The 26,424-nt window shown below is 40.9% G+C and overlaps 1 protein-coding gene across 1 annotated transcript in view; it reads right to left on the bottom strand.

Annotated features, from left to right (window-relative positions):
- NEK10 (NIMA related kinase 10) overlaps window positions 1-26,424 on the bottom strand; it is a 3,576,599-nt gene that overhangs the window by 2,058,390 nt on the left and 1,491,785 nt on the right. The window contains exon 11 of the mRNA XM_044064761.1: window positions 11,544-11,623. Coding sequence (XP_043920696.1) covers window positions 11,544-11,623 — 80 coding nt within the window. The remainder of the gene's footprint in view (window positions 1-11,543; window positions 11,624-26,424) is intronic.

Below are 26,424 nucleotides of genomic sequence, written 5' to 3'. Positions count from 1 at the left end.
TTCTTGGATAAGAAAAAACCTCTCTACCACCTCGACAGCAGAGGGCTCAGGAGAGGCCAAGGCCAACCTCACTGGAGTAGAAACTCCAGGTGCAGTTGGAGCAACAGCCCTGCCTTGATCTCTTCTCTGATGGAGGAGTCACACCTGAGCTGTCCAGCGCTAAGGCTCTGAGGGGAAGCAATGGCTCCAAGACTCTCTGAATCAAAGACATTCCCCCAATCCAATTTCAACACTTCAGTTCTGAGAATGATCCTGCTCAAGGGGCTAATCACAGAACAAGTCAGGGATATGGTCAGAGGCAAAGTTGAAGTTATCTTCAGATCTGACATCTCGACCCTCGGGGCTCTCAGATCCGATGGTCCCCAAAATTACTGGTTGGATTGGAGAAGGAGACATGAGAGGATGGAAAACAGGTTGAAGGCTCATGGATCCAATGGGAGAAGGAGCTGATAAACCCCCATCTGAATCTCAGCCCTGAGAAATGTCCTCATCGTCCTATCCACATTAGCTTTGGAGGGATTTCAGAAGGACCTGGTGGACGAAGAGATGGAAGGAGGGTGAGACAACTTCCAAGACGTTTCTTGCAAAAATGTCGATTGGACCCATGGAGATATCAGCTCCAGGGAGAACTGGGGGCTCCAGGTTCGAGGTGACGTATAAGTAGAAGTGGTCAGATCCGAGGAAGTTGGGTCTGAATGTTTAGAAATTTTGGCTGGCAGCTCCGATATTGGAATGGATTTCAGAGACCGAGCGGAAGAATGTTTCCTATGCTCTCTTCTCTCTGAAGAAGATCTCATTTTTTTGGGGAGTTTGAGCCCCTGCTACCGAAGCAGAGGAAGAAGGAGCTGAAGCAGGAAGAAGGCCCTTAAGAATGAGCTTATTTCTCCTATCATTAATGGCTCTGTTATGAAACCCCGCACAAATCTTACAAGGGGAATCCAGGTGACTAGAATCTAGACAATAAACCCACTCCCTGTGGGCATCAGAATTGGGTATCTTATGCCCACAGAAAGTGCATTTCTTAAAACTGGTTGGCTTTTCTGCCATGTTAAGAGAAAGGGAAAACAGGAAAAAGGCCAAGGACAAATTAAGGAAAGTTGTTTTTTTTTTGTCAGAAAGATAGAAAAGAAATGTTAGCAACAATGTTAACTACAATGTTACCCTAAAAAAATGGGTATAAAAGGGTCAAGGGGTTACCAACAATGGTAAGAGAAAGATACCCAAAAGGGTAGAAATAAGAACAGAACTAGTATTCTACAAAAAGGTGAAGGGAGGAATATAAGAATGAGAAATTGTGAATTAGTTAAAGATAATAAAATTCTATTATTTACTCACAGAATTTGTGTAAAGCTATTCCACAGCTTGAGAGAGTGCAATCCACATCTGAACCATTTCAGTGGCAAACAAGATCTGAGGTAAAACAGTAGTAAGGGGCATTATGGCTAAGAGAGAAGCTCGAAAGTCCATTCCATAGTCTGGAAGAAGAGCAGCTGATTAAGTTCCAAGGTCAGATCTGATACCCCATTTGTTGAGGAATGAACGAAAATGACATCAGATGAATACATTAAAGATGAATGGTCCTAGTATAGATCCTTATGTTCCATCAACTGAGACAGATATAAAGGAGGAATAGTCACTTTGCGACATGGCAGCTTATCTGTCTGATAAATAGATGTTTAAACTGGGGGGGGAGGGTTAAGAGATATGCCTATGACAGACAGTTTTTGTAGTAGTAGATGATTGGGAATATGTCAAATGATTCCAACAAGTCAAGAAATAGTGAGGAAACTAGACTGCCTAAATTTCTGCTTTAAATGATGTGCCAGTAAAATGTAATAAGGCAGTGGTGGTACTATGGTTGGGCTGAAAGCCTTACTGTGGATACATTTTTCAAGTATTTCTCATATGGGTGATAGTATAGTGATTGGTCTGTAATTATTATAGTCATTAGATGAGCCTCCTTTGTGAAGTGGCACCTTCACAAAGGAGGTGCCACTTCATAAAGGAGGTGCCACTTCACAAAGGAGGCACAAAATGCCTTTTTCCATATAGTGAGTTCATGACATTTGTTAATGGATCTATTTATTAGGATGATTATGAGGTAGGCAAAGCCCTTGGCAGAGATTTTCAGATTTTCTGCTGGAAGACTGTGTCTGCATCTAGGATCATATTTTCAGTCTGCGGAGATTTTTTTCTGATAGGGTGACTACAAGTTTTGAACAGAAATAGGCTGAATGAGCACTGGATTCTAGCAAAGGTTTTGAATTGTATGCAGTGTTGTTTTTTAATACTGCGGTGATGAACTGGGTAAAGTGATTGTTACATTTCTCAGCTAGTTTTGCTGGGAGTTCTTCAAGTGATGGGTTTGGTTGAGAATCGTGAGATGGGTTTAGTAAGTTTGTGATGGATGTCCAAAAGAATTATGAATTGTTCTAGTGAGTTTGCTACGTGTTACAAGTAGTGACTTTTACTCCAGTTTTATGCTACACTAGGTTGTATTTCTGAGGTGACTACATTTGGTTGTATTTCTGAGGTTACTGAAGTATTGTAGACTTTCCTGATTTTTTTTTTGCTTTTTTGTGTTTGCCATGATTTCCAGGCTTTGTTTATTACTCTCATTAGTTGTTTAGCTTTGTGTGATAGCCAAGGAGCAGGGCTCAATTTAACTCTTTTCTTTGTTGGGGGAGCATGTTCATTTAATATGATACAGAAGATTATAGTAAATTCAAGTGCTGCTTCTTCTAAAGGAAGTGTTTTTAGAAATGTCCATTTGTAAGAGTTTAGAGAAGTAAAATTTTCTGTAAGGAAACTGGTTAAGATGCACAGTAAGTTGTAGTGGCATTGCCCAAGAGAGTTGTTAAGGATTCTATTGGCAAAAGTGGGTAGATGGTCACATAGGGTATCTGGTAAGGTACCTAAGGAGGAGGAGGAGATATTACAAATGTATGGCAATAGTTTTCAGTCTAACAGTGATGCTCTGCTAGTGTTTTACTGTACCTAATTAGAGTTTCTATGAGTTGTTTAAAGACACAGAGTTTGATTCTAGCAGTAGAAGTGTCAGATATAATGTTGAACCAGTCTATAATAATTTCCCCTAAGATTAGGGTTTCATGAAGTATACTGATGGATACCCAGGATAATATATCTTCAGTGATGGGAATGTTACTTCCTGGATAGATATAGGTTCATAGGTTCATACTAGGCTATCTGCCCGAGGGCATTTATAAGCCTAGCCCATAGTTTTGTGGCTTACGCCACCCCTTTAGTTTGGAGAAACTATGCCCATTATTTTGCTGTGCCTCTGTCGAGCAGTGACACTGAGGTAACCCCTGGGGTGTATCTGCGATCTCCCATCCATTGGTCAAGATTCCTCTTGAACAAGGCCAGCGAGGTGCTCTGCCTCACATAAACCGGGATTTTGTTCCACAGCATAGGGAGTCTTTGGGTGATGAATCTATCCCTCCAGCACGTCCTATTAATAACCGTGTCGAGGTTTAAGTCTCCCGCCCTTGTGGCTCTGAGGGATCTAGATTTTTTGAGATGAAGCATGTTCATCAAATCTGGGTTTGACATGGCCTTGTATGTCAGGCATAGGTCACCTCTGAGCAAGCGGTAAGCAACAGAATATAACTGGAGTTCTTTCAGTTGGGCAGCATAAGACAGATTTTTGAGACCCTTTATCCTTTTGGTGAGGAACTTTTGTGGCCTCTCCAGCTGCTGCAAGTGTCGGGTCAGATACATTCCGAATGGGGCATTGTACTCGATCATTGGTCTGATGAGTGATGAGTATAGGGAGACTATGACTTCCCTTGATCTAGATGTGAATCCCTTCATGATAAGGTGGGCAATGTAGAAGGTCTTCCTAACTACTTTAGCAATATGAGTGTCGAATGAAAGGCTACTGTCAACCTGGGTTCCCAGGTCCCTAATAACTTCTTCTATGTTCAGGGTATTGCCACCTATATGGTAGCTAGGGGTAACCTTATTTTTCCCGAAGGGTATGACTATGCATTTCTTGGCATTTAACTTTAGGCCATGGCTCTGGCACCAGTTATCCGTTTCTGTGAGACCCTTCTGAAGGATATCTGTGTTGGATGTGTTTTCAACTACGGCGCCCAGTTTGCAGTCATCTGCAAACTTTGTCAGCCATAACCCTCCTGTGTTTGCTTGTACTTCAGAAAAGTAGATGCCAAACAAGAGTGGGCCCAGGACTGAGCCCTGTGGGACACCACTTGTGACAGGCTTTGAGTCTGACATGGCGCCAGCAACTCTGACCCTGTGGGTTCTGTCACTCAGCCAGTTTGCAACCCATCTTGTAATGTATGGGTTTACATTTAAGTTGATGAGTTTTTCAATGATACCCGAGTGAGGTATTGTATCAAAAGCCTTCGCCAGGTCTAGGTAGGCTGTATGGACTGCCTTTCCCTCGTCAATGGCCTTGGTGACTGTTTCAAAAAGTCAACCAAGTTTAAAAGGCATGATCTGCCTTTGACAAAGCCAAACTGGGTTGGATCCAAAGTCTGCAAGTTCCCTATGTCTTTATTTATGAGATCCATTATGATCCTCTCCATGGCTTTGCAGATAAGGCTTGTCAAGCTAATGGACGGTAATTTCCAGGGTCGGTGGAGGCACCGCCTTTGTGGAGTGGGACCACAGTCGCTGTGCGCCACTCCTGGAATGCGTATCCGGAGGTGAGACTAAGATTAAACAGCTGTCCTAACTGTGGGTTTAATTCCTCGTTGAGTTCATGGAGCACACAGCCGGGGACACCATCAGGTCCCATGGATGCTGTGTTCTTTGCCTTGGAGAGAGCAGTTCTCACCTGGGCGTTAGAGATGTTTGGGGGGGCTACAATCATTTGGTATAGATATATCTCCTTTGGGGGGGGGGGAGTTTGCACTGAACCTGTCAGCCAGTATGTTGGCAATGTCTGTAGGATTAGTAATCTTCACATCATTTTGAACTAATTCTGAGCATATCTGGGAGTTTCCTCCTAGGTTTCTGACATAGCTAAAGAATGCCTTATGGTTGTCTTTAGAGTCCTTAGCTATTTTTTCTCAAAATAAGCTTTGGATGATTTTATGAGAGCTCTTAGCTTTTACTTATAGTGATCAGCGGTGTCTTACCTTTTAAGGATTTTGCTCTATCTTGTAGTAGCTTTCTCCTTTTGTTGTAGAGTTTGTTTATGGCTGGGGTCCACCAGACTGGACGCTTGCCTTTGGTACAAAGTGTCTTTGTTTTGCTTGGGATTGCCTGATCCATGCAGCCCTGCAGGTGCTGGTAGAAGGCATTTGTAAGTGATTCAGTGGTTTGAGTAATGTTAACCGCCGGCTCAGGGGCCTTAAAGGAGACCACACTAGTCTTTAGAAGTGTGAAGTCAGCTTTCGAGAAGTTCTTTACTGTGGTCTTCTTCATTTCGGGTGGGGGCGGGATGAGGACCTCCAGCGAGATTAGTTTGTGATCAGATCTCACCAGTGAGGGGTATACTTCCGGCGTGGAACATTGTGCTCCCATGTTCGTGATGATGAGATCAAGTATGTTTTCTCCTCTTGTGGGGATGGTGACTAGTTGTTCCATGGCATTTGAGTTTATGAATTCCAGGAACTTTTGGGCTAGAGTGTTTGGGCTTGAGTAGTGTTCCCAGTCTATATTAGGGTAGTTGAAGTCACCTAGTATGATGGTGTTCGGAGATACATTTATCCTCCAGTGTTTTCAGGAAGGCCATATGAGGTTCCTGAGTTTGCGAGGGTGGCCTGTAACATGCTACAAATTGCAGAGCAATCTTGCCTATGGTAAATTGCACCTGGATGGTTTCCGATGCATCGTGCGATGCCACCAATCTTGAGGTGTGGGTGTCCTTGATGAATATGGATACCCCTCCTCCTTTCTTGGTATTGTCCGGGTTTTGGGGCCGGAACGCATGATATGAGGTAAAACCTGATAGTGCTGGGGTGCTCTCAGGAGCCTTGAACCAGGTTTCTGTCACAGCACAGACATCGATGTTCTCCATACTGAGAAGGGCCTCGAGTGCGTGCATCTTGAGGTTGAGACTTCTGGCATTGAGCAGCATTACCCTTAGTTTTTTTTCTTTGTTTTGTTCTAGGGTGGTAGGTTTAGAATTTGAGCCTTGCCTAAAAAGGCACTATGGGGGTGGCAAGAGCCTTTGCCAAAATCCGGAATCCCAGGGGTGACAAGTGCAAGCCATCCCTTGTGAAGCAGCGTGGCTTGTCCAGCATGTCATCCCAGGCAGACAGACATTGGATCCCCTTTGAATGACACCAGAGTTTAAGCCAATTGTTAAAGCTGATCATCTTATCTCTGTATTGTGGCATCATTCTTGGTGAAGGTAGGATACTGCTCAAGGTCAGGGTCATACCTGCTTGGGCTACATAATCAGAGAGCTCCTCTATGTCTCTTTTCATGTAGTCCAAGGAGGTACGTCTCAGGTCGTTAACACCAGCGTGGACAATGATTGAGTCGTACTTGTACCTGCTGTTGAGAGACCTGAGTGCATGCGTTATGTGGCGGATTCTAGCACCTGACAGGCAGCTTACTGTGACCTTCTCCTTACTCAGTCTGGTGAGCGGACGTCAGTGTGTCTGACTATGGAGTCACCAATGACTAGTGTGTCTGGCATTGTGTTTGGCCTTAAGGGCTGTGACTGCTTGACACTCTGACTGTGTGGTCTATGTGTTGCAGGTGTTGTGTTCTGAGGTGGTAGTTGTTTGGGTGTCTGCTTTGGTGGCCTCTGCTGTTTTGGTAGATTTTGATCAGAGCCTCTGAGTATGTCTTTGTGTGTTTATGTGTATGATTTGAGGTTGTGATGGTATTATGTGAGACTGGGTCTATAGTGTGTGTGGTTACCTTCTCCTCCTGTCTGGTCATGCCAGTCCTATGTTGAGAGAGCTCAGCCTCCAGTTTGGCCGTATAGTTGCATCTCTCGCATGTATTTGTGTTTTGTGGGAGGAGGAGAGGGTTGTCTGTGTACATGAGGCAATTGTAACATTGCCTCAATATTCCCAGGTTCACCAGCTGAGCAGGAGAGGACATTAGCAACTGATCTCTCGACATGCTAGAAGGAATAGACAGAAAAACTTAAGAAAAGGTTCTGGGGGATGTGGGTGACCGAGAAATGGGGTTTGCTTTTTGGGGTACTTTCTATAACAAGAGTGCTGTATCGAGGTGATAAGTACTGTAGGAGCAAGTGCTTCGCTATACAGATAGAGAATAGTCTACTTGGGAGTCAAGTAGAGATAATTTATAGTTGTAGGATACACTAAATAGAACAGTAGTATACTTTGAGGAAGGTAGTTTTAAGGGAAAATTTGAAGAGTGGACTTTAGGTAGCCCTAATAGTTTAAATCTAATTAACCGGCGCTGCCCTAGTGTGCAACGGTAGCAGCTCCGCGCTAAATCGCGCTAACGCGTGCTTTATAGCAGGGGGCTGGAAAAAACAGGAAATGACCCAAAATGGCCGACAAATTACTAGTTGCTGCTTCTAACCACTCCTCTGAGGACAAACAAGCAGATCAGTACTCCCCACTCCCACTGGTGAGTAAAGAAACTACCTCTGGCCACACAAGAAAATGGAGGAACACAGAAACCAAATACAAAGCCCAGGGATCAGCAAAATCTGATCACTGGAACAACTAGCTAGGAAAGTTTAGGAAAGGAGAAATATTTTTTTTTTTTGTTTTTTTTTTGCAAACAGACAGAAAAAAATGCAGTAAATGCTTTGTTTTCGACTAAATTGCTATCAAAGGCTGGTACACTTGAGTGTATTAGCCTGTTTGTTACTTTTAAGCAATACTTTAGCCCACAAGTGCAATCAACAATATAAGCTCACAAAAACAGGAAAATAAGGTAATAAAACAGTAATATAGGCACAAACAGTAGTTGAAAAGCTCAAAAGATCGAAAAATGCAAACTAAAAAGTTTAAAAAATACTTATGATCAAGAAAGTTGCTTTTTCTGCTCTCTGCTGGCTTAGGAACTCTGCAGGGGACCACGAGGAGCTATGCCTAGTTCTCTAATGCCAGAAAAGCCTGCCAAAGCGTGCTTTATAGCAGGGGCTGGAAAAAACAGGAAATGACCCAAAATGGCCAACAAATTACTAGTTGCTGCTTCTAACCACTCCTCTGAGGACAAACAAGCAGATCAGTACTCCCCACTCCCACTGGTGAGTAAAGAAACTACCTCTGGCCACACAAGAAAATGGAGGAACACAGAAACCAAATACAAAGCCCAGGGATCAGCAAAATCTGATCACTGGAACAACTAGCTAGGAAAGTTTAGGAAAGGAGAAATATTTTTTTTGTTTTTTTTGCAAACAGACAGAAAAAAATGCAGTAAATGCTTTGTTTTCGACTAAATTGCTATCAAAGGCTGGTACACTTGAGTGTATTAGCCTGTTTGTTACTTTTAAGCAATACTTTAGCCCACAAGTGCAATCAACAATATAAGCTCACAAAAACAGGAAAATAAGGTAATAAAACAGTAATATAGGCACAAACAGTAGTCGAAAAGCTCAAAAGATCGAAAAATGCAAACTAAAAAGTTTAAAAAATACTTATGATCAAGAAAGTTGCTTTTTCTGCTCTCTGCTGGCTTAGGAACTCTGCAGGGGACCACGAGGAGCTATGCCTAGTTCTCTAATGCCAGAAAAGCCTGCCAAAGCGTGCTTTATAGCAGGGGGCTCGAAAAAACAGGAAATGACCCAATATGGCCGATTTAATTACTAGTTGCTGCTTCTAACCACTCCTCTGAGGACAAACAAGCAGATCAGTACTCCCCACTCCCACTGGTGAGTAAAGAAACTACCTCTGGCCACACAAGAAAATGGAGGAACACAGAAACCAAATACAAAGCCCAGGGATCAGCAAAATCTGATCACTGGAACAACTAGCTAGGAAAGTTTAGGAAAGGAGAAATATTTTTTTTTTTTTGTTTTTTGCAAACAGACAGAAAAATGCAGTAAATGCTTTGTTTTTGACTAAATTGCTATCAAAGGCTGGTACACTTGAGTGTATTAGCCTGTTTGTTACTTTTAAGCAATACTTTAGCCCACAAGTGCAATCAACAATATAAGCTCACAAAAACAGGAAAATAAGGTAATAAAACAGTAATATAGGCACAAACAGTAGTCGAAAAGCTCAAAAGATCGAAAAATGCAAACTAAAAAGTTTAAAAAATACTTATGATCAAGAAAGTTGCTTTTTCTGCTCTCTGCTGGCTTAGGAACTCTTACATTGGCTTTTATAGGAGTTAAGTTTTAGAAAAGAAGTAAGGATTTCTGCAATGTTAAACTGGGATGGAGTGTGCTGATACAAAGAGATGTTTAGTTAGTTAGGATGTATATTTATAAAAACATAACACAAGTGTTTTTTTTGGGGTTTTGTTTTAGCTGTCTTCTACCAGTAGTAATTATTAGCATATTGAATCTATTTGTCAATAACTGCTTAACCCATCGTAACTGTACTCCTAGTAACTATTGTTTATTTAGCTATGTATTATGTGTATGTACTTAATTAGTTAATTACATGTGTGTGTGGAGCTTTTTCTCCCTGGGTCTCCACTGAAAAAGGGCTCCAGCCGAGCTGGACTAACCCGGTCAACAAATGTCAAATAAATAAATAAATATTTACTCCACCTGCCTTCTTGCCTATATGGTTGGCTATAAGTATACTATATCCTGGTGGTAGAATTTCAGTATCTTTTATAGTGACTTTAAACCAGGTCTCAGAAGTTACTGGTGTGTCAGGGATGTGGGGGGATACAAATGCATTCAAGTCAGCAACTTTTGTTAGATATGCTCTGAGGTCAATATTGATGACTTTTAACTCTTGGTTCCATGATTTTTGTTTTAGCGGCATTGAGGTGATAGTTGTTGATGGTGAAAATTAAGGTTTGATCTTGTTCCAGGCCAGGAGTAGGGTAGATGTCTCCACAGAGTTGTAGTGAAGGTGGGAGATAGTGACTGGGAAACAACTTTTTGATTTGATATTTACTTTTTGCTCCTGATGTGTACTTTAGCTTCTTTTGTTTTAGGATGGTATTTTGAAGCAGTAGAGATGAAAAGCATTGTAGAGATGATGTGCTATGATAATAGCAGATGTGGTGGAGTTAGTAACAGCAGTGTTAGAAGTAGGATTGGGTATATATTTAGTATACACAGGTCTGTCATAGCATGGAAGTTGCGTCAGTGTGAGGAGTATAATTAGTTGTACTATGTGTATGAGCAAGCTGTCAAGGGGGTTGCTAGTGATAGGGGTAAAAGTGTAGGCAGGGATGGGTTAAGGATAGTGAGACTGGACAATGAAAAAGATCTACTGAGAGCATCACTCATACACTTTATCCTTCTTAAGAACTTCATGGTAACTGATCAATACAGAAAAGATCTTCTACACATCTCCTTATGGGATATATAGGTTCTACAATAACGGTAATTATACCAGTGCTAAAATCACCAAGATAAGGTTGAGGTATGACATCTGACAGTGCCACAAGCACTGCCACACTCTAGAGCAACATTATAGAAATAGCAGTGCAAATTGCAATGTATTCATCAAACTTCACATTAATTTGTGCTTGCAACATCCAATCTGTCTAGCATTGTTTGTGTGAAAACACCTGTAGTTGAAGCCTCTATCCAAAAAGAGTATATATAGGCTGAGCATATGTTTCTCCCTAGAATAATAGCCATATACCACATATAACAAAGCATTTTGCTTTTCTGTGAATAATACACACACTTTAGACTTTGTTTTAAAAAATAAATGTTAAGACTAAAAAAGAATTAACCATAAAATAAAAAGGGAAGTCATGTGAAGCTTAATTGTTCTGCACTAAAAAGTTATGCTAAATAGTCATAGTTGTAGACTCAGTTGCAAATAAATAACTGAAACAATCTAAATCTATTCAAGATAAGGTGGCTCTCACAATGGTAACAATGTATGCACAGTGTTTGGTATTGTGATGGTTCTGCTGAACCATTTTGTACCTCAACTGTCATAGCAGTCCCCAAAGAAACAAGTGCTGGGTTTGACTGCAGAACATGTGAGTTAGTAAGGTATGCAAACATGTCAAAAAGACATCTGAAACATGACAATGTACACATATTATGCTTTGTGGCTCAAGACTTCGCTTAAACATGAGTATGTTTAAAAACAATTGCTATTTAAAAAAAAAACAACAAAAAAATTCATTAAACCAGAAGCTGAGGGTGGTTCCATTTTTAAATTTACCAAGAAGGCAATATTTTTAACTTCTACCTGGAGAAAAGCCTATAAACACTGAAATGATATATGTATTATATTACTAACAAACCCATTTCTTGGACCAAAAGTACAGGATTTTTTTCACAATTAAATTGCCACGATCCACATATGTCAGAACAGTTTATGAAAGTAATGGTTCATTGTCTTGGTTGAAAGTGGCAGTTTGTTTGAAAAGTGGTACAGATTTTTCCTGTGATTTTTAGAACTCTATTCAGTAAGAGAACACGACATCAAACAATAGCAAAAACTATGTAACAGTCAACTTACCTTTCTGCTAAACCGGTAAGAGCAAGCAATGCACCTATTAACACATTATTGTCTCTGGCCACTAGACATTTTACTAAAGTCTGAAAAAAAGTTAAAATATTATAACAAATATTTAATCTTGTGCAACATTATTTATAAAAATACATTTTACTAAAAATCAAAAAAAGTTAAAAACATCATAAAAATATTTAACCTTGTGCATCATTACTTATGGACATCTTTTAATCCTATCAATGCCATCTTCTCTGGATGTTAGTCCTTTCCTACTCCGTCAATATTTGTAAGGGAATGCATTCTACAAAATGCTCATTAAAGAAAGAAATGTGGTAATTATGTTTATGAACAAGCTACCCCTTATCCTCCCTAATTCAATATCCAAGTGTTAAAAAATAGACCTATTATTTGTAGATGACAACTGTATACCAGTGAGTCAGCTGTAAGACATACTGCCACGACTGCATATAAATACTGTACTATACGTTTTACGTCATATTCTAACAAACTAGCAGGAAATGTCATTTTCATTATTAGGAAGACTATATTTTTTCACAGAAGAATGACTTTATGGTCATTAACAATACTGCCTGAGTTCTTGCCTTTAGAGCAGATCTCTGAGAAAGAAGTATTCCCATCAGTTATTCATAATCTATGGGTATCCTTACCTTCCACAGTCTTATACTGGTGCAGATTTTTCCAGCTGTACCCCCCCCCCCCCCCATTCAACTAAAGCCAATGCTCAGCTCATGCTTGGCAGCAATGACATAGGCATCATGCTATGATATTCCAGACCAGCACTTGCTCGAGATATCTTTGGTTTTTCCAGTGAGTAATATAAATAAGGATGTTCTTCCCACAAATGTTTAATTTGAAAAATGGAACTGAGCTCCAATGGACTGTGAAAGTTGTAAATATTTTAAAATGCAAATGTGTAAAAAGTTCAGATAATCACCTATGTTTCTTTGTGAAAGCTGAGTAGGATTGGAAGGGGTAACAGCATTTGTGTGTGTGGCAGTCAGGTTAATGGTCTGGGATAGGTGGGATGATAGGTTTTGTGTGTGTGTGTGTGTGTGTGTGTGTGTGTGTGTGTGTGTGTGTGTGTGTGTGTGTGTGTGTGTAATTTTAGGGTTAGGTAAGGGGCTAGATGTAATGGTGTTAGTGTGTATATGAATTAGTCTTGTGTAGTGGCAGTGTTACTGGAAAGTTTCTCTTAAGTTAAGGCGAAGGGTTAGGGATGGGAGAGGGGGGTGCATTGGGGTTGGCACTCATTACTAAAGTGATGCAGAGGGGTGGGATATATCAATATACCAAAACAATCATTCCCATATGAAGTATCCAAGTTGTTCTTAAAAATATCTAAACTAGAGCTTGCTTCAATATAATTTTGCAGTCTATTCCATATATCAGCTTTAGTCTCAGCAAACTATTTAGTATATCTCTCATGCCTCAATTCTGGCAGTTAGCACAGTTGGTTAAGACTGTAAGCTGTAGCTCCTGTAGTGCATGGTTTGATTCCCTCAACCCTCATTTGCCTACTGTGTGACCTTCAGAAAGTCACTTAACTAGACATGGTTACCTTTGAAAGGGAACTGTGGCATCCAGTGGAACTACCTGGTTAACAAAAGGGTTTTATTATTATTATTATTATTATTATTACAATTATCGTTAATCTCTTAAACAGGTTGCCTGATGGTTATCTACTACTCTTTGATAAACCCATTCTCAGAGGTAGCTATCTCTAAGTATCCTATACACATGAATAAGGTTTCCTGTTAAATATATATACTGTTTTTCACTGCTCATTTGTAAATGAAATTTGTATATCGCTGTATATTTAAATGCAACCTGTTTATTACTGTATAATAAAGTAAATAGCGTGAACCAGGAATCCAGGACGCCAAGTCAATTGTTCAAAACACACTCCATCTTTTTTGACCAAATAGTTTGAGCGCTTTCATCTCTACAAGAGAGACTTCATCAGAAACGTTTCTGATGAAGTCTCTCTTGAAGAGATGAAAGCGCTCAAACTATTTGGTCAGTAAAGATGGAGTGTGTTTTGAACAATTGACTTGGCGTCCTGGATTCCTGGTTCACGCTATTTACTTTATGGTTCACTAGCTTGGTTTGTTATTTTATTTGTATTACTGTATAATACTCCAAAAGAAATCAGATGTATTAACCTCTGTATTGATTGTATTACCATGAATGATTCTAAAACCTCATTTCTACTGTTAAGAAGCTGATTCTTTTTTCTCTGCAAATTCTTTATAATTATTGTCATTTCTTGTAACTCCAATGGAGCTTTTCTCACAAGGTCTCCATTGTTTATTATCCCAGTAACCCAAAGGTAATAAAAAAATACATTTCAGGCAGCCCATTTCACTGAAAACCCATTTGGTCGAATTCCATTTGATCAAAAATGGAATATAGCTCCTGCCCCACTGCAGTGCGACCCTGGAGTGAGAATATAAAGTTTGAGGTGGTGTGGGTAGCCCCCCAAATAATTGCACTGTATTCACTATTATATACTTGTGTATCCATTAAAAATACATTGAAACATATAACGTCAGTAAAAACTAGTTGCAAAATGCGGGGGGCTGTGCCCCCCCACACCCCCCCCCCAACTTTATATTCTCACTCCAGGGTCGCACTGCAGTGGGGCAGGGGGTATATTCCATTTTTGAACAAATGGAATTCGACCAAATGAGCTTTCAATTAAATGAGCTTTCAGTGAAGTGGGCTGCCTGAAATAATCATTTTCAACCAAATGTAATTCGAACAAAAGCAGTAGACCCATATATATATATATATATATATATATATATATATATATATATATACATACATATATATAGGAAACCTTGTACAAGTTCAGATACTTTATTCTTTCATAATAACTTAAAATCTATGGATGCCCTATATTTCCACTGTAGTATTTCCAATTTACTTATGCTACTTTTCTTACAAGGTTTCCATATTATTATTCCATGCTATAGTTTGGGTGTGATGTAAATTGCATACAATGATTTCATAATTTTGGATTTACTAGACTTTATAAATCTTTTATATGGCCTATAGTTTCATAACTAGCAACCAAATGGTTGATATGATCAGAAAAAAAATCAAAGATGGATCTACCCATATACCCAGGTTCTTAAATAAATCTACAATTTTGGTCGCTGCATTAAATATTCACTTTTCAGTCTATGTATTCCAAATACCCTGTGCTTAGTTTTTTTAATGTATTTATCAGCATATTATTCTCCTGTGCCCAAATGGTCAATTTAATCAAGCTATTTACACACATGCCCTGTCTGTAACGGATGCAATCAATTTACCCATTTTAAAGTTATCTGCTTACAGAGTGTAGAACACCTCAGATGAAAAAGATAGGTCTGAAAAATACAACCTAAACAAGTATGGACCTAGGACAAAGCCCTGCCGGACTTCTAACTGTATCGTAGAATTTCACCTATCCAACTATTGTATAATACTTGCCATGTCATATTTGTAAAAGTATTGACAAATCTGCAGCATTACTTTTTTCGAGCAGTAGGACAGGCCTGAGCCAAAGAATTCAGACAGTCCAGATATAATGAAACAGACTCTACAGCTTATTATTTTGCCATACTTAGAATCTATGTCATTTACTGAACTAAGTCTTTCTTATTCAGATTTCTGGATTCCTTCATGACTTGCAACACTCTCCCCCCTCAAAAAGCAAAACAAAATAATTTGTTACACTGAGAACAAGTGTTTTGGAATTGGGCCAGCTATGTAAACCTGTTCTAATGACAGGCCTTACATGAGAGTAAGTTACTTATACCAATAATATGTTTTATGGAATTGGTGCAGGCTTACGCCAGAGTAAATCACTTAGACTGAGAGCAAGTCTTTTGGAATCTGGCCCTAGCATGGTAATAGAACAAAAAATGAAGTTATGCACCTACTATAAAGTTCCATGTGAGTTGTCCATCTCACCTTCATGCTATGCTGATGGGGTTCGGAACTGATCCTCGGTCCAGACATGGCCGTTTACTAAAGCTCAAAATCTTCAACCAGCTCATGGCTTACTCGCTATCCCATGATGCCCTGGTGCCTTCCTCAGATCTTGTTTGCTTGTATACTTAATGCTCGAATGTAACTTCTATTATTTATAAAACCGGAAGAGGGTCAAAGCGCAACAGGTGCCATTCAGTAACTTCTTGATCCTCTAGAAGCCAGGGATGGGGGTTGGAGGGAGGGTCGTAAGAATGAAGGTGAGATGGACAACTCACATGGAACGTTATGGTAGGTACATAACTTCTTTATGTGAAGTTGTCCCATCTCGCCTTCACTCTGTACTGATGGGACAGCATCCCTAGTATCAATTTTCTTGGGTGGCTCACGGGAGTATATTCTTCAGGACAGTGGACCCAAAGGAGGCCCAGTTCCCTGGAGGCCAAATCTACTTTGTTATGAGTGACAAAGGCATGAGGCCTCGCCCACGTGGCTACCACACAAATGGTATCTATTGGCAACTTAGCACGAAATGCAGAAGAGGTGGAGACAGCCCTAGTAGAGTGAGCTTTTATTTGGTCTGGCAGCTGTTTATTTACTGATTTATAAGTGAACAAAATGCAGTCTGACAGCCACCTTGATAGAGTAGTTTTGCTACAGGCAGACCTTTTTTGCACTCTGAAAATGATACAAATAGTTGATCTGTCTTTCTGAAGTCTTTTGTTCTCTGTAAACAGAAACGCAACTGTCTATGGACAACAAGTTGGTGCAGTATATATTCTGCCTTATTGCCATACTTGGGGAAAAAATCTGGTAAGTCTATGGACTGATTCAAGTTGGATTCTCAACATACTTTTGGTAAAAAGGTTGGGTTTGTTCGGAGTGACACCCTGTCATTGTGGAACAACATATATGGGGGTTTAATAGATAATGCTTGTAACTCTGAAGCCCTCCAGCTGAGGTGATAGCCACTAAGAAAATGGTCTTCCACATTAAGAATTTTAAGTCACATGATGATGCAGGTTCAGAGGAGGGGAAAAATTATCTTGGATAGTAGAAAATTCAGGTTCCATTGTGGTAGTGGGGGGCTTAATGGATGGTCTCAAAAGATTAGTGCCTCTCAGAAAAGCCTTTCATAGTCTGTGGGACATAATATTTGGTCCTTCATTCCCAAAATGAAAATTTGAGATTGCTGCTAATTGTACTCTAATAGTAGCTGCAGCTGCTCCCTCATTAAAAAGCTTCATCAAGAACTCTAGGATGGAAGATATAGGTGCTGAATAAGGATCAATATTATTCTCTAATGCCCAGATTGAAAATCTCCTCCATTTGCTGAGATATAATCTTCTGGCAGATGTCTTGTGAGAAGAAATCAGGATATGTTGTGCTGCAGAGGAAAGGTTTTGTAGTCTGGCTATACTTGGAATTGGAGCAGCAAAGCTGTCAACTTGAGGGTCTGAAGGGATGGATGGAGAGCCCCTGATGAATGGATCAGATCATCTAGTACAGTGTCCAGAATTCAGGGCCCTTCCTGAAGATGAGGCTGTAGCAAGGGGAACCAAATCTGGTGAGGCCAGTAAGGAGCTATCAGAATTAAGGTCCTTCCCAAAACACTGGCTTTCTGAAGAACTTTGGGTATCAATGAAAAATGGGGGAAAGCGTAGTGGAGACCCAGGGGCCAATCGTGTACAAGTGCATCCCTTGGTGAAGCCAGTAAGGAGCTATCAGAATTAAGGTCCTTCCCAAAACACTGGCTTTCCGAAGAACTTTGGGTATCAATGAAAAATGGGGGAAAGCATCGTGGAGACCCAGGGGCCAATCGTGTACAAGTGCATCCCTTGGGGATTGCACCGGAGAGGGGATTAGGGCAAAGTAGCTGCTGCATTTTGTGTTCATGGATATGGCAAAAAGATCACAGCAAGGCTGGTCCCATTTTCGGAAAATCATTTCCACCACTTATTTTAGGGACTACTCATGAGGCATTAGAATTGCTCTGCTGAGTTTGTCTGCTATCACGTTGGATTTCTCTGGGATGTGCATTGTTATCAGAAAGCGTTGGGAGGAAGTTGCCAACTGCCATACTCTCAGAGCCTCTCGACAAAGGGGCTAAAATTTGGTTCCTCCTTGTTTGTTTATATACCAAACAACTGACATGTTGTCTATCTGGATTGCAATTTTTCCTAATGGAAGACAGTCTTGGAATTCCTGCAACGCCAGAAGCACCGCTCCCATCTCTAGGACATTGATATGCTAATAGGTTCATAGGTTCATACTAGGCTATCTGCCCTAGGGCATTTATAAGCCTAGCCAGAGTGTGTTTGGCTTTCGCCACCCATTTTAAATTAATTTTGCTATGCCCTTTTTTGAGGTTAGTATACTGTGCCTCTGTCTGAGGCATTCAGGATTCCGAGTGTTTCCATATTTAGACAACTGGCTCCTAACTGCCACCAGCCACCAAGCATCTATTTTCACAAGCAAGAGACACCACTTTAAATATCTGTGCTCATTTAGCCTAGTATGAACCTATGAACCTATTAGCATATCAATGTCCTAGAGATGGGAGCGGTGCTTCTGGCATTGCAGGAATTCCAAGACTCTCTTCCATTAGGGCCTCTTGATACTGCCACATGTGCCTTGGGCTGCCCTTTCCTGATAGTGCCTCTCCCACCCTATCTGGGAAGCATCTGTGGTCAGTGTGGCTAGAGGGGATGGGAGAATAAAGAGACAACCTAAAGTCACTTGATCTGAGTGTAGCCACCAACGTAGGTCTCTCCTGCAAGATTCTATTAGCTTTATCTGATGTGACATCGGAAGTTCCTGCATGGAATATTTGGTGAATAGGAGCCACTGTAAGATTCTCATGTGCATTGAATTAGGAGGATTGCAGTGATCACTGCTGCCATCGTACTTAATACTTTGAGAATTGTCCTTGCTTGAGTCTTTGTTTTTAAGAGGAGGCCTTGAACCTGTGCTCGAAGGGTTTGTATCCTGTCTAGTGGAAGTTTTACCATCATTGTAATAGTGTCCAACTCTGCACCTATAAAAAACGATATGTTGAGATGGCAATAAGGTAGATTTTTCATAGTTTATTGTAATTCCTAAATGAGCACAGCTATTTAAAGTGGTGTCTCTTGCTTGTGAAAATAGATGCTTGGTGGCTGGTGGCAGTTAGGAGCCAGTTTTCTAAATATGGAAACACTTGGAATCCTGAATGCCTCAGGTGAGCCGGAACCATTGCCATATATTTGGTTAACACTCTGGGGGCTGTAGTGAGACCAAAGGGCAGAGCTCAGAATTGGTAATAACTGGCTCCCAGCCGAAAGTGCAGGTGACTCCTGGATGGCCTGTCCATTTTTAAGTGGTAGTACGCATCCTGGAGGTCTATAGAGCACATCCAATTATCTTTTCCCAGAAAAGGGAGTATTGACTGCAGTGTAACCATCCGGAACTTTGTCTTCTTTACAGATATGTTCAGTCTGCTGAGATCCAGTATGGGTCTCCAGTCCCCAGTTTTCTTTGGAACTATAAAGAACCTTGAGTAAGTCCCAGATCATATCTGGTCTGTGGGGACCAGTTGGATGACTCTTTTTTCTAGCAACTTCTGAACTTCTATGGTTGACTGTTTCCTGTGACTGGGTGGAACAACCAGAGTGGGGGTGGCATGGAAAAGGGTATAGAGTAACCTCTGGATATGATACTTTGTACCCACTGTCTTTTGTTATTTTTAGCCAGGTATCTGGTACAAAGATAAGCAACCCCCCACTGCCTCCAGAGAGGGACTGACGGGCCTCCTTTCAGGAGTGCTGAAAGAGCTTACCAAAGAAAGATTCTCGGTCACCCTGTTTTTGCAGAACCCTTCTGCCACGTGGCTGGCATCTTCCATTATTACCTCCTCCTCTGCCTCTGGAGGAAGGTTCAACATGTTTGTCTTGAAAGGCTCTCTGGGATTTTCGAAACCACATTTTCCCTCCCTTTTGACCCTTGCAATAGGGTCTAGAAGGTGTGGAAAAATGGACTCAGATGGCAGAGAGAGTCTTTCCTTCTTGTTCACACCTGGTTAGTGTTTCATTGACTGTAGGTCCAAACAGGGATGAAACATCAAAGGGGGTATTACTAAAGGATGACTTGAAGTGTTCCGCAAGGTTACACAAGCACATCCAGGAATGTCTCCTAAGGGCAATTCCTGAACCTGCTGACCTACTCACTATCGGCTGCATGAGAAATGAGCCTCAAGGATGAGTTCACTACTGAATTAAGGGTGGAGAGTTGGGAGTATACCTTGTCTGTTACCCCCACAGCTACTGAACCCTGGAGAGCATCTCCAAGTTCCTTCAGGAGATCTCTCTGTAACCTAGTGAAATAGGTAAGATAATTCAGTGACCTGAGTGTGAAGGTCACTGAAGAAAACATGAGGCTTCCGTATCTGTCCATCGTGCCCTAATCTTTGTTCGGAGGATGGATAGAAGTGGAAGTCTCAGACAACTTCTTTTGGTGGATGCCACCATCACCACAGTATCTACCAGGACCCCTTTCATTAGAAAAATGTTGTCTTCTGGAGAAGTGATAAATTTATTTGTCCTCCTAGGGACAGACTCCACTGTGTCTGGGACTCCCACACCTTTCGACAAACCAGTTCCATGAGTTCATCAAAAGAAGGAGACACCCAAGTGGTGGAAGGGTGAGACCCAAAAGTCTTCAGGTAAAAAGACTCTTCATCAGAAAGGGTGATGGGCTTCCAGCCACCTCTCTGTTTAAGGATCTCTAATATGTCTGCAAAGGAGACATCTTCAGAGGGCAACCACGGGGACCCTTCTGAGTCATTGAGGTCTTTGTCAGATGTGACTGACTCCTGTGGGGAGTCCAAATGGTTCTTCTTGCATAATCTCTTCCAAGGGACCTCTTCAGAAGGGCATTCCAGAGCGGTTTCGGAAGAGAAGGGTTCACCCGTTGGGGCATCCTGAGGTTCTGGGTCTCCATGTCACTGTGGAATTGGTAATAACGAGATGGACATTGGTGCCTTTGGGGGAGGAGTGACTGGATCTGAGAGTGTGGATGTCTGTGGGGACAGTGCTCTCTTTATGGCTTCAAAAGCTCCCTGCCTGTGATCTGAGGAAACTCCTGGATCCAAAGAACCAGAAGGTCCCCTCGGCCCCATGGGGGTCAGCTCTGAAGCTGAGGTAGGAGCCAAACTCACCCGCGCTGATGCTCCGAGAGGCATGTCGGATTCAAAGAAAAGTCATCCCAACTCACCTCCCTGGACCTAACTGGAGAATGTCGGCTACTAGACCCCTTGGACGGCACCAAAGTAGTCTGAGCAGTCGGCGCAGAAAATCCTGGAGCAGGTCTCAACTCCGACAGTTCCACCACTATCAGTTCCATGCATTCTGGCTCTGAAACCACAACTCGGGTAGAAGGAGGAATCAATGTTGTCGCAATAGGTGTAGTCAGTTTCGAAGTCTCTTGGGTCAGTTCCGAAAAATGTTTTGCCAGCACCAGTGTCTTCAAAAGTCTCTGCACCACACGATCCATATCGTAGTCAGAAAGGCTTCTACAGCATCAAGAAGAGGAAGCTGGAGATCCTGTGGTCTGTAAAAAGGGAGACTTTAAAGTGGGAAATACTGGTTCCAGTACAGGGGACCAGCTCCTCACTTGAAAAACCAACAGCTCCGAAACTCGTGGAGCCAAAGTAGATGGTGTCTCGGGTCCAGCAGACTTGGATATCATCGGGAACATTTTTGCTGACTCTTTCAATGGCTCTGACTGGTCTGAAGCAGAAAATGATGATCTTTTTGAAGTTTTTGTACTGCCCAATTTTTGGGTAAGTGAAGTAGGTTCCTTTGGAGAACATTTACCCTGCTCCAAAGCCTCTGCAAAAGACAATTTCACTAGTCCTCTCAAGATTAATCTCATGAAGAACCCTGGAGCTAAAGGAGTGGCAAATATTGCATGACTCCTGTAAGTGAACTGCCCCCAGGCAGTAAACACATTCTGTATGCCCATCAGTGATGGACATCTTCTGATTACACTTTGGGCATTTCTTAAACCCTGACTTATCCTCTTTAGTTTGTTTAGACATAGCCAGTGGTCAGATCCAATAGTTAAACAACAAAATGAAAAAAGGCTCTCTAACTAAAACGGGCTCAAAAGCTCTCTAAATTAAATTAACTTGTCTAAGTAGTAAGAAAACAGATCAAGGAAAAAAAAAACTTTTTAACAACTGTAACACACCTCTAATATATAATGTGAGGAAAAAGGTCTAAATCTAAAACACCACACAAGAAAAGAACAGCCCTCTAATTCAAATGGACTGGCAACTCTCTAATCAAAAAACGAGCCAGCTAGACAGGAAAGGAAGGGGAATTCACACTAAAATAACACACCTCTAAAGAATTATAAGAGATGAAATTTAAACAAGACTGCTTTAACTATTGACAATGCCTTCACACACTCACACTCTGTAACCAGCTAAATCTCGTACTATCAAGAAATGATATACACATGAAAATATATCTCAAAACTTTTTCTAAGGGAAAAAAAGTCAGAATACTAAGCTAATGGCACTTAAGTAGTATAGAGAAAAATGGGATAAGGGAACTATATAGGCCCAAATAAAATCACAGCCAATAAAGTTAACACCACACACACTCTAACACAAGTGGAACGCTATTTAAATAAGTGCATTCGACGAACAAGTAAACAGAGAAACAAGATATAATAATAATTTTTGTCAAACACTTTGTAAATATACAAAAAGGAATTTTTTTTGACTTTGCCAGAGCTGGAGAATCACCCAATCTGTTTCAGTGACAAACAAGATCTGAGGAAGTCACCAGACCATCATGGGATAGAGAGTAAGCCATGAGCTGGTTGAAGATCTCGACCTTTAGTAAATGGCCGGGTCGGAACCGAGGATCAGTACTGAACCTCATCTGTACAGAATGAAGGTGAGATAGGACAACTTCACATCTGACATTGGGGACTGGTATAATGGTTAAGGTGTTTACCTCACAGACACAAGCTTTGATTATTACCTTTGAGGGAAATCAGCTAGGCTTAAAATGGCCTGCAGTGGCAGCTAATCTAGAACTTACCAATGAACCTAAGAAGAATTTCTCTAATATGGATATAAAGATTTGGGGAAACTGAGAACTTTTTCATCTTTCAATGTTAAAGTCATAAAAGGCATTTTGGTAATTCTACTCTGTTTCATTCCCCATAAGGCCTGCTGAAATTATTCCCCTGATATAATCCCTGATTGGCTGTAAAAAAAAAAAAAAAAAAAAAAAACTGCTATGGATAATTTGAGAGGCTAGTTGTAATTGTTTAAGACAAGCCATCTATATCGGCAAATATATATTAGAGTCTAAATTAAGAAATAGAGGGCATGCCAATTATGTTGATCTTAGAGGGAGGGTACATTAAGGATGGTAAGAAAGGCTTTACTATTATTTCAGAATTCAGGCTTATAGTGCTAGAAGGCATTATTATTACAGACCTAAAAAGATTAAAATTCTAGTAGTATTACATATTTTTCCTATTGATGGGCATTTAATTAGATGTATGTATTTGTGTTTTAAATATAATTTTAAATTTATAGGTAGTTACTAAACTATTGACCTGAAGGTCTTTATAAGCCTAGCCGTATGTACCCTATATATAATACTAGAGAAACACAATATAAGGATCATGTCTAAACACATCCTTTAAATTTCTAGTCTCCCACCAGGGCACAAGTGCTCTTCAGCAATTACATTCTGCTTGCTGAGCACACTCAAACAAATCTGCAGTCTGCGGCTACCACTCTACCCATGCACTGTAAGAAGGAATCAGTACTGCAAACTAAACAATGATATACATTTTGAGCCTCAAGAGCAAGACCACACTCAAGCAAATCCAAAGTCTGTGGCTAACACTCCACCCATACAGTTTAAGAAAGTATCAGTATTGTAAACTAAACAAGGATGTACATTTTGTGCCTCAAGAGCAGGGTCAGTCCACCCAGGCATTCTACTTGTATGCTTTATGAGAGTGAAGCTATTACATTAGCAGTATTTCTTAGTAGTTCTCAGCATGCTGATAATACTTGACTGTTGTAGCCTTGTGTCCCCCCACCACCACCCCACCCACCAGCTAGTACAGTAATCCTAACTGTACAATAGACAGTATACATTTAATTCAGATCCCTGTGACTAAATTAACCATCAAGCCGCCCTCTCAGTGCTTTCTGCCTTAGTTTGTATCACTTGGAGGCCCACCTGTTTATTTGCATCTCTATACATTCCCCTTCATTGCTAATGTATCTCCCTACTCTAATCTGTGCACAAACTGGTTACTAATCAGCAAGTCAATGTGAAGACACACTCCCAACCTTAAGAAACTTTGCTGTCTCTTCCCTCCTTCATTTTACAGGTAGTTTAAATTATTACTTACCCCCTTTGAGGCCTTCACTGATTTCCACTGAATGCCTGTATGGTTTCTTTACATTCCACCTGGTTTACACCCCTTTTGCTATCTCCCTCTCCCAATACTAAGTCTATATTAGAATCCTGCTGAGCATGGAGCCATCTTTAAATTTCTAGTCTCCCACCAGGACACAAGTGCTCTTCAGCAATTACATTCTGCTTGCTGGTAAGCCATTAGACCTCAGGAATTTGTTTAAAGTGTTCAGATTTGTAAAGTAATACTTACTTTTTTCTCGTCTTGGTGGGCTCTGCCCCGCTCCGTTCACCCTCGCTAATGCTCGGGCTTCCTCCGCTGCCCTGTCCTGCCCACTATCCCCCCCCCACTACCTCTACACTTATAGTACTCACAGCCACACCCACAGCTCACCTCACATCACCTCCACCAATCACAGCTCCTCAAATCATATCACATTATACCACACCAACTTGCTCCACACAAAATACTCCCAATCACTGTCATTCCCACTAGGCATTTTTTTACATCACCCACACTACTTCCCCATCCACATATAGTGCAACCCTATAATTCCTATTCAGACCCCCACCTAGAACCAATTTAAACTTTATAACCATGACTATCACACAGCTAAGTCTAGTCTGTCTTCTCATAATTCTTTACAACACCACAAGTTATCACTCTAGCAATATCCCTAAACTTAGTAGCACAACACTATATTATGCACTCTCATATACAGACACCAGACATTATAATAATATCTGCCCACTATTGTTCAAGAACTACATAACGGACCAATTCAGAACTAAACACATATGCCCTCATTCCTACTCCAAAAAAACACAATACTTTCTCACACTCCTCACCAAACTCCAACATCTGTATCACCATTTTAACACCAGGCTCACCATAAGTGGGGATATCCACCCCAACCCAGGTCCAAATCCATTGTGTCCAACACAAACTGCTCCAACACAAATGTCAGAACATAACACCCCCACTATCTTCATCCCTGGGTAAATCAGCAGCAGCAGCAAAGCCAACCATCTTTTAATGCTAAATATTAATATTAGAAGTATCAAAAATAAAATTCCTGAACTGGGGTTACCACCTGTCCCACTTTGCGAGGGACAGTCCCTCTTTGGGCAGTTGTGTCCTGACAAAAAATATTAAAAATGGCAAATGTCCTGAGATTGTAGGACATAATTATATCCTACATTGTATGTAATAGTTGAATAAAACAGTTACTCTGTATTTAAAATACCTAAATGTTATAAGAAACAGAATAAGCAACTAAAATGCTACAAGAATAAGCTATTATTTAGGGAAAAAGTTAAGTTCTATCCTTTGTACTGACTGTGGGTATGTGTCAGCCTGTAAAATCTGATGTTTGTCCCAAAATTGTCCCACTTTGGCCATTTGAAAAGGTGGCAACCCTATCCTGAACTCCAGGCCACAACAGCACACTACTCCCCAGACATAGTTGCTTTAACAGAAACCTGGCTAAATAAAAACATAGCTAACTCAGAAGTTCTCCCTACTGGCTACAATATCATTAGATAAGGCAGACCACTTTGTAAAGGGGGTGGAACTGCCTTACTGTACATGTCCAACTTAACTGTACGTCAATTACCAAACTCCTACCCCTCCCCCAATAATTGGGACATACTTATCTCACAACTTCAACTTCACCCTAAAAAGGTCATCACCACAATTGTGATTTATATTCTACCTGGTAATACACCTGCTAGCCTTGAAGACTTCTTATCCTGGTGTTCTTCCACATACTCACAAGAAACCCTTATTCAGGGGGACTTCAACCTAGATTGGTTCACCTGTATATCAGAACCACCAAGTAATCTAATAAATCTCCATGGCTACCAGCAGCTAGTCCAAATTCCAACTAGATGTTATAAAAAATCTAAAAGGGAATCCATCCTTGACTGTGTCCTAACTAACAACCCCACATTGTACCCTCACACAGGCAGTCTCCCAGACACCTTAAGTGACCACAACATAATATACTGTATACGTAGTAGAACAAGCATATGCAAAACCACTAACGATATATCCACTAGAAACACAAAAAAATTCTCTACTGAGGTCCTCGACACTTTATTCTGTAACTGTGACTGGACCCCCCCTCAAAACCCTCCCACTTGACCAGGCTGTAGGATATTTCATCAAAACATTTCTACAACACATAGACACTGTCGTTTCATTGCGCAAAATCAAGGTTAGAACCTCTACAAACCCCTGGCTCAGTAAAGAAACCAAACAAATCCTCAAGTCCAGAAACACTGCCTGGCTTTGCTATCAAAAAAACAAAGAAACACAAAGCCTAACTAAGTACCAAGAGCTGTGCAACTGCACAAAAAATGCATTAGGCTAGACAAAAAATCCTACTACACAACATTACAAACTAAATACCAACACAACCCGCAAAAATTTTGGAAAAATGTAAACC

The sequence above is a fragment of the Protopterus annectens genome, chromosome 3.part0, assembly GCF_019279795.1.
Source record: "Protopterus annectens isolate FY-2018-M chromosome 3.part0, PAN1.0, whole genome shotgun sequence".
Taxonomy (NCBI): Eukaryota; Metazoa; Chordata; order Ceratodontiformes; family Protopteridae; genus Protopterus; species Protopterus annectens.
Note: the sequence above shows the minus strand (reverse complement) of the source record. Positions and strands in the feature narration are given on the sequence as shown.